Consider the following 9,977-nt stretch of genomic DNA (forward strand, 5'->3'; position numbering starts at 1 on the left):
TCGGTGCCATTGTTTTTTTAAGGGAGGTACTTAAGTCTTCATACCATCCAATAGGTCAAATAAAGGATTATTTTTATCGTGTTGAATTTTAGCAGCGTGGTTCACCACATGTCCATTGCCTGTTTTGGATTGAGAATGCCCCACTAATTGATAGAAATACAGAAGTGATGTTAAAAGTCAGGGAAATGTTAGTGCAAAAGAGGCACTGAAAAATCTTGGCAGTGTTTATTTACATAATAGAGATGTGTATGCTCAAGAGTCTGTGTACAGGGAAACAAATATGCATCTGAAAGAGTGTTTGAGGAAAGTTGTGTTTGTGCCAACAGGAGACAATATCATTAAAATGAGTCTTCCTTTAAATGTGTTGAAGCAAAAAGCAACATTAAATAAACTAGTATTGTAGATCACTATAAGAACAGACCAGTTGATTTGAACGATGTGTGTATGGCAACATTTGCATCAGAATTACATTTAAAATAAAAATTAAAAATCCAAGATTCCACTTAAATTACAAAAAGATTATGGTTTTATCACAAAAAGAACACGAACTCAACCTGCAGTTATTCGTTATGTGCGGGAAAAAAATCCCGAATGTTTTTATGAAAGTAGTCTGCAGTTGTTTTTACCATACCGTATAGATACGGAACTAAAATCTCTAAACTGTGAAACATTTGAACAATTTTACAGAAATGGTCATGTAACATTTAGTGATGGATCCAGACAATCAGTCAAGTCAGTAGTTAATTTAAATAGAAAGAAATTTGAAATGGAAGCAGATGAATTAGATAATATCCAAGAGACTATAGACAGTAAGGGTGTAATAGAAGATGGCTGGTGTGACCTGTGCCCAGAGCAAGAGTTAGAGTGGTTACTTTGTGCAGAGGAAATGAAAGACACAAAATGAAAATATTCCAGACTTGGCATCAGTTAAAGGAAAAGTTGCACACTTGGAAAAGAAAAATAATATAATGTGTAGAAGCGATGGCTTGGCCTTAATTAGATCTTTAAATGATACACAATTATCCATTTTTTATCAAATCAGACAATGGTGCTTAGATAAAATAATGGAGAAAAACCCAGATCCATTACATACATTTATTACTGGTGGTGCAGGAACAGGAAAAAGTCTTTAATTAAAGCTATTCAATATGAAGCAATAAGGTTACTATCAACAGTGTGTCATCATCCTGACAATACATGTATTTTATTAACTGCTCCTACTGGGATTGCTGCTTAGAATTTACATGGAACAACTATTCATCATACAGTTAGCATTGGGAAAGACGTCCGTTTACCATACACGCCTTTGGGTAAGGAAAAGCTTAATTGTTTGCGTGCTAAATATAGTTGATCTGCAGACTTTGATCATAGATGAGATCTCCATGGTTGATCACAACCTATTAGCATATATTCATGGTAGATTAAGACAGATTAAACAAACTGGTGACTTTTCTCCCTTTGGAAATGAAAGTGTCATTGCAGTTGGAGATTTTTTTCAGTTGCCTCCAGTTAAAGGAAAACCCCTGTATGTTGAGGACATACTAGGTATTAACCTATGGTCTACTTTATTTTCAGTTGTGGAACTGAAAAAATAGTTAGACAAAAGCATATGTTTGCAGAGTTACTAAATAGAATAAGAATTCGTACAAAAGTGGAACCAATATTAAACAGTGACATTTAGTTATTAAGAAACTGTGAAACCAATGAAGACAGCTCAGCTTTACACATATTTCCAACAGATTGTGTGTTGTAGCTTTATGTTATTGTTTAGTGTAGCACCAGGGTTCCGGAGGAACGTTGTCTCGTTTTTACTGTTTACTGTGTATCACGGTGTATAGTAGAAATGACAATAAAAGCCTCTTGACTTGACTTGAGAATTTATATCCGGTTGCGACTTTTAAAATAAAGGTATATTTTCCTTCTTGCAACACATTTCCATTTCATACTACTATTCTATTATCCTTCTATTCATATTTCTTCATCTGATGAGCTACAGGGTAAAAGTTGATTGTCAGCTTTGTTTGGTAACGGAGGTGGAGAGGGTGTTCTTGTGGATTAGTTATCTCTACTGAGCCAAATACTGCTGTATTGTAATTGAATTGTAATTGTATTGAAATTAAAGTGTAACATTTACATACTTGTAGTACAAATATGACCTTCAAAATAATAGTTTATTTTTCTGCAATGCAACATTTACATTTTTACACTTTCTATATATTTTATGTGAACTAATTTGCAGTTGCACTAACAAAACTAGTTATTCTAAATTATATACTTTTTGCGCTCAGCAATGCAACCACTTCAGTCACTCATGATATAATTAACTTGCATGGCTAACAAATGACTTTGTGCTCCTGGTGTTTCAGATAACTTAATAAAATCACACTTAAACATAATTAAAATGTAATAATACAACAATTAAAAACCTCTTCTTTTTTACCTATTAATTAAACTTTTACATTGATCTATGTTCCTAGATTTTTTATTTTGGTCCACAATATTACTCCTAAAATAATTTGTACATATAAAGCACTACTTCCACTTATGTTGTTTCTAATGCAGGTTTTTCTTTGCAATTTATGTAGTTTCAAAAAGCAAAAGTCACTGGTAATGGTATTCCTGGTTTACTGGGATGGGGTTCAATTCCCTACAGTGGCATTGTTTTTTTGTAGCAACTAAATACAATTTAATATTATTCTACATATTATTCAATATTATTCATTATTATAACTGCATATTATTTAATATTATGTGAAGTTTGGGAAAATCTGACTCTTTATCCCTGAGTTACAACTTTTATTCCCATGGCAAGACATCTTTAATTGACAATTTTGTCACGGCACCATGGACATGCAACTTCCTTTTTGATGGTGAAACATCAAAATATTTTGATGTTTGTTAAAATACAACATTTTTTAAAAGCTGCAAGCAGCGATGAATGGGCCCTGGCCGGGCCACCACCACCTGTTGGCCTGAGGAAAACAGTGGACGAGGTGCATATCAGCGAGTAAAGACAGGAGGATTATTGCACAGGCATTTCAAAAGTGCCACACTTCCTGCTGCCAGTAGGACCGTGAATGTATATTGTCATCAGGCCAGGACTATTAGCAAACTTGTGAAGTTTGGAGCTGATCGGTCATTGTATGCCTAAGTTCCAAACAACTTTGTTTTGTGATGTAATCGCACACATCAGCACTTAGCCAAGTGTTGCATGGTTGAACGTGTTTATAGCATGTTTGGTATGAAATGTGTTTGAGTGTGAAGTACAGTGTAAAATATGACATTTCCTTTTGCCAGCAGGTGACGCTGTAACTAATAATGCATATGGGCATGTAGATCTGTTCAGATCAGGAGTCGCATCAAACATGAGAAGTTTGTGGCAGATTGGACATTGTATGTCTGAGTTATAGCAACTTCCTTTTTCATGGCGAATCATTGAAATTTGTCAGACCACCATGGACACGCCCTTCAACAAAAACTCTAGATCTTCACAATTTAACATTGCAAAGGCCTTTAGATAATGCGTACCAAATTTGGTGTTGATCTGAACAAATCTCTAGGAGGAGTTTGTAAAAAAACCCAACTTCCTGTTGGGATTCAGATTTCATACCAAGAGACTTTTTTGTAGGTATTAGTGTCTTAGATGTGTGTACCGATTTTCATACATGTACGTGAAACATAGCTCGAGGCACACAACGTTGAATGTGTATAGGTGGTGCTTGTGAGGGAGTGATGATATCACTCTAGATTAAACTGGTTGAGGCGGCCAAATATGAACAGGATTACGTTTAGAGAATGACATTGGAGAAGAGATTCTTCATACAGTAGCCTTTATTAAAGTCATTGATGGTCACCTGCAACAATAATTTCATGGCAATGATGTCTGTATGAATGTGTGTGGTCTACAGGAACAATAAAGAAATATAATTATTGCTATATTTAGAAACATTAACACCCTGACATGAGTAACAAAAACAACATCATAAATGGCACTTAACAGATGTTATCAGGCAATGATGTGCTATTAATGTAAACACTGGCGATTCAGTATAATAATGCTGTCGATGCCCTCAGGTGAGAAGGAAGTAGATAAATCTAATTTGTTCAGCAGTTCTATAGACGGCAGCTTCATTTACTTTTCTTCAACACCCAAATTTATACTGCGTAATGGCTCGATCCACAGACGGACATCAATCGCATCACAACACTCACTAGTAATGAGTCACTGCTACAGGACATGGAGGAGGAGCCAGAGGATGAGGGTAGATTTGAAGGGACATTGCAGAGACAAGCATATGAAGCAGCTGGATTTTTTGGATGCTTTGGGCGATTACGAATTAGTAGTGGATCGTAATGGGTTAAGGTACAGAAAACTGAGACACTGATGTGAAAATCAAATAATCGTAAAAAATAATGTTAACGTTTTGCAGAGACTTCAGCATCTTTGATAATGTTACAGCTTTTTTGGATTGCTTACACACTAAAATTAAAAGTAGTACACTATTAGCAAGACATGAGCCCATATTTGCACAACTATAAGCACATTGTCAACCTCACACTTGTTGCAAAACTCTACACACACTTAACATACATTACACACAAAAATCCATCATGAAGTCACTTCCTTGCAATACCAAAAGCACTGACTGTCAAATTACTGCACCGTCCAACCAATTGGTTCAACACAGTCATCACGTGACAATTGTTTGCTTAATTGTAGACACACCAATCAGGTTTATAAGCACTATAAACAGCAGCAGGTGAGTTTATCCGTTTTCAAGCACAATGGAAAGAGTCAGAGAAAGAGTAAGAGGAGAAATCAACAGAGGCCATCCTGGAGGTAGAGGAAGACAAGAAGTTGCTCAAAGAGGACCAAATCTGACGAATGAAATCCCTGCAACACTGGTTGACCAGGTTGTCAACCACGGCCTGACGCTGAGGGAGGCTGGACTGCAAGCGCAGCCAAATCTAAGCTGATACACAGTGGCAAGTGTCATAAGAATATTTTGACTAAAAAATAAGTAGTGTAAAAATAATATCAAAAACATCTGCACGGTTTCAGTAACTGCTCACAGTACTGTATTCCATCAGCACTTCTGTTACCTTTTTCTGTGAAATTACTGTACGATTGTATACTGTTTTTTCCTTCTACACAGGATTGAGGGTCAGGAATTACAAGGGGGAAGGCCTCCTATGTCCACAGAACAGCAAGAGAGGAATATAGTTAACATGGTTTTGGCCAACAATGCTAACACACTTAGTTTTTTCTGAATGCTTAAGCGCTAATCGTGATTCTTGTAGCACCATTTCTAAAACTATTAATACGTATAGCAAAACCACTCACTGAGTTTGCAAAACTAAAAGCACAAACACTGCTTTGCACTCAGTTTGCAATTTTGTAACACACACTTTGCAAAACTGTAGGCACAATTCACTTCACAACACTCTTTTTGCAGAACTTTAAACACAACTCACTGCTTACACTCAATTACCAAATTTCTAACACACTCCTAGCAAAATTATACACATGTATGGCTATCATTAACACTATTTTGCCAACTGTCTGGCACACTTTCACATGTGAAAACTGTTAGATAATTAGTTCACTTTGCAATAAGCCTAAGCACTATGAATAAGCCACAGGTAAGCTGTCTGTGTGGAGTACAATGAAAGGAGCAGTAAGAGTGAGAAGAGTGAGAATCAGAGGATGCAGAGGAGGCCGAGGGAGAAGACGTGGAGGTAAAGAAGCGAGAGGGTTAGAGGAAGTTAGAGGAAGAGGACAAGGAGGAGCAAGAAGAGGACAAGGAGGAGCAAGAAGAGGACAAGGAGGAGCAAGAAGAGGACGAGGAGGGGAAAGGGGAAGGGTAAGAAGAGTAAGAAATAGAATAACTGATGACATCAGAGCTACAATAGTGGACCATGTCATCAACCATGGGATGACCCTGAGGGAAGCTGGCCAACGGGTTCAGCCTAATTTGAGCCGCTACACTGTGGCAAGCATCATTAGAACATTTCGAAATGAGAATCGGTAAGTACTTAGTAGCACTGCCATACTCTAATAAGAAACACAACAGTACCATACATGCAAAAATACTGAAATTGTTACTTTACAGAATTGCTAGACATCCAGATGTTGGGGGCAGAGGAAGAATGTTCACTCCAGAGCAAGTTACCCATATAGTGAACATGGTGATTGCCAATAATGCAATAAGATTGCGCAAAATACAGCAGCGAATAATTGATAATGACACCATCTTTCAAAATATACACAGTGTAAGCATTTCTGCACTAAGCCGTGTACTTGCGCGCCACAGAATAAGAATGAAGCAAATTTACAGAGTTCCTTTCGAGAGAAACACAGAACGTGTAAAGCAACTGCGATATGACTATGTGCAGGTAAGCTATAGTGTCATTGGTTCTGAATTTGGAAGTGCATACTGTAGTGCTGTGCATGGGCCTGATGTGTTGCATTTGTTTTGTCTTGTCCAGAGAGTGATGGAACTAGAAGCAGATGCAATGGGACATGAGCTACTTTTTGTTGATGAGGCCGGTTTTAACCTCAGTAAAACCAGGAGACGTGGCAGCAACATTACTGGACACCGTGCCATCATCAATGTCCCAGGACAACGTGGTGGTAACATAACCATGTGTGCAGCTATAAGCCAAAATGGTGTTGTTCACCATCATGCAACCATAGGCCCATACAACACTGCACACATTATTGCATTCCTGGACACCTTACATGACATGCTAACTGTTCAGAGACCAGAGCATACCCGATATGTCATCATATGGGACAATGTTAGTTTCCATAGGGCTGCTTTGGTCCACAACTGGTTTACAGACCACCCATCCTTCATGGCACTCAGCCTCCCTCCATACTCTCCATTCTTAAATCCCATCGAAGAGTTCTTCTCTGCCTGGCACTGGAAAGTGTACGACTTTCATCCTCATCAACAGGTAGCCCTTTTACAGGCAATGGAGGAGGCATGTGGAGATATTGACCAGGCATCATGTCAGGCCTGGATACAGCATTCAAGGAGATATTTTCCCTGGTGCCTTGGACTGGAGGATATTGCATGCGATGTAGATGAAATTTTGTGGCCGGACCCAGAAAGACGACATGATGTAGGCTGATTGTCTTTTTTTTTTTTTTTTTTTCTGAAATTACTATTTTGTGTTCTGACTTTGTCTTGGTTTTGATGAGTGTGAATAAACACCAATACTTGAAGTTTGGATCCTTACTTTTGTCATAGTGTCATGTTTACATGACACTATGACAAAAGTATGACCTCAAATTGACATGTGTACACAGAGAAAGCAAAAGCCAGATGTGTTTTGTATTTATACCATCAGTGTGTAGTTGGCACATTGTGTGCTTAGTAGATGATGGCTTGTGTTTACTGTTTGATACGAAAACACCATTTTTACGAAGGTGTGAAGAGTTAATCTAGCTGTGTTCGCTTTTGCAAGAGAACTACAATGTTTTGATAATTGGGTGAAAGGTTTTCTTATTTGTGTGTTGAGTTTTGCAAAAATAGCCAATAGTTACAAAAAAAGTTGCCTAAGCAATCAGAAAAAACTGTAATTGTGAACATTGTCTTAAGATGATGGAAAAAGAAAAGTCAGATATACGTTCCTCATGCTGTTATTTATGTATTTTGAAATGTATATAACTCCCAGTTCCCGTTGCCTGTCTAGGATATAAAAAGGATTATCCACAGTATTGACAATGAATGGTTCCGGGGTGACTGACGAGTGAGGGGTCGGTTGTGGATGGTGGAGGGCTACTATGTAGTTTGAGTTAAACAATTTTTTTGCAAATTTTAATATTCACATGTAAAACTGATATTACTTTTTGTTGACAATCTTTGCATTTTGAACTAGATATTTTCTTGCAGAGTTACACATGCTCATTTTATGGTAGAACATGAGTGTCCAATTCTGCTTCTGGAGGGCTACCACCCTGCAGCGTTGCAAGAAGAAAAATTCTCAAAATGCAAAGATCAACAAAAATGCAAAGATCAACAAAGTCAACAAAAAGTAGGAATATCAGTTTTACATGTAAACATAACTTTTTTTAACTCAAAATACATAGATTGAGAAGGGGGACCGTGTGCAGTGGGCCCAGAGGCCTGGAGGGCCTATAATGGTCTTCCCTAGGGGCCCCGGTACTGGAACGAGATGTCTACTGGCCCTCCACCATCCACAACCGACCCCCTCACCCGTCAGTCACCCCGGAATTCGCAATATGACCAGTACAGGGAGCCCAGTTTACAATGAAACACAATTCATTGTCAATACTGTGGATAATCCTTTTTACATCCTAAACAGGCAACGGGAACTTGGAGTTACAACTCATAAAATCAAAACTACATCAAATATTTAAATTCCTTTTAATATGTTTTGCATAAGTCCAGATGAAATAGGTGATCGTGCCTGTTTTAATAACTTAAACCGAACACATAGCCTGAAAGTGACATATGGCGACCTAGTCAGCAGCTGCATTGAATGGAGTCTAGTTTCCTGCAGATGTACTAAATATTAAAGTATTCTAGGCCTCAGTAGTAATGGTCTGGTATTACTTGGTATTGGTTGCTGGTGTACTCTGCACTCAGCTTTTTAAAGTGAGGTGAAAGATTGTCTCTTTGAAAGTTAAGGTAAAATTATTTTAAATTTTTAGGTGTGTCAAAAAACCAAAAGAGGAAATGGACTAAAGATAAGGTGAATGCAGTGGAGAACAAACTTTTACATTTCATCACATCTGGCAGGGTACCAGGGAAAAAAGTGTGTGAAGACTGCAACAGGTCAGCTCCGGTATTGCTCCAGAATAGAACCTGGGAAGCTGTGAAATTTTACATAAAGAACCAAATCAGCACTCAAGAGGGAGTGTGAGAAAATAAAATAAAGGTGTTCATGGAAAAGTTTTGCACTCCTTGTTCACATTTGTCCATTAACACCCATGTTTCACTGTGTGTTCAAAAGCTATGACAAATAAAGTTGTCAGAACTAACTTTGCCAAATAATAATTTATTTGAATACAATTTATTTGAATTGTAATGTATTTGCAGTACAGTTGTGTTTAGAGGTAGCAGGGAGCACCTGCTGACCTGTGTCTAAATGCTGATTTAAGAAGTTTGAGGTGAGGTCCCCATTGGTAACCTTTCAAACACACACAGTGACGTCATTAATTAGCATATCAAAACATTAAATCACAGGTCCCCAGGAGGGTCTTCTACCTGACTGGGTCCCCAGCAGTAAGTAAAATGTCAGGTCAGTCTTCTGGGGGTCAGACTCAAGTTTACAAGTGATGGCCGTTATAACAGCTGTAAAGTGACTGTGGATCAGTTTCTGCCTTGTCTGTAGACCACTCACAAAGGGTGGTTCCCACCAGGCTGCATTTTGCCATGTGTCCCCACCCAGTAGCAAAAACAGGTATGTGTGTGTGTGTGTGTGTGCGTGCGTGCTGTACACGTTCACATTGTACTGTAGTCCATTTATACACATCGTGAATAAATGTGTTGCTGTTACGCGCGGAGAAACGGAGGCGGAAGCCGAGTTTATTTAGGAAAAAGGATAGCGGAGGGGTTGATATGGAAGTGAAACGGGTAGAAATATCCGTGGTACGCCGAACGGTTCAGCCGCATCTTGAAAATACACTGTTAAGGTGCTTGTCAGGAGTAGAATGGGGGGGCAACGTGTCAGTCTTTGAAAATAATTTATTGTGCTGTGATTAGATCAAACATTGATTATGGATGTTCAATATACAGTTCTGCGAGCAAAACAATACTTAAAAAGATTGAGGTAATTCATAATCAGGCTTTGTGTATTTGCTGCGGTGCATTTAGATCTTCCCCGATAACCTCATTACAAGTGGAAATGGGAGAATTGCTCCTAGAACTGCACAGGCTTCAGCTCAGACTAAGGTACTGGTATGGTGTAAAGGGTCATCTGGAAAATCATCCAGTTAGTCTGAT

At 38.3% G+C, this 9,977-nt stretch overlaps 1 protein-coding gene across 1 annotated transcript in view; it reads left to right on the plus strand.

Annotated features, from left to right (window-relative positions):
• Positions 1-6,321: 6,321 nt before the first annotated feature.
• The window catches only part of LOC124377341 (ribonuclease inhibitor-like), a gene marked incomplete at its 3' end in the record, with an annotated part of 59,955 nt that continues 56,299 nt past the window's right edge, over positions 6,322-9,977 (plus strand). Inside the window, exons 1-2 of the mRNA XM_046836772.1 lie at positions 6,322-6,396; positions 6,490-6,634. Of these exons, the coding sequence (XP_046692728.1) occupies positions 6,322-6,396; positions 6,490-6,634 (220 nt within the window). The remainder of the gene's footprint in view (positions 6,397-6,489; positions 6,635-9,977) is intronic.

Source organism: Silurus meridionalis, chromosome 23 (assembly GCF_014805685.1).
Source record: "Silurus meridionalis isolate SWU-2019-XX chromosome 23, ASM1480568v1, whole genome shotgun sequence".
NCBI lineage: Eukaryota > Metazoa > Chordata > Actinopteri > Siluriformes > Siluridae > Silurus > Silurus meridionalis.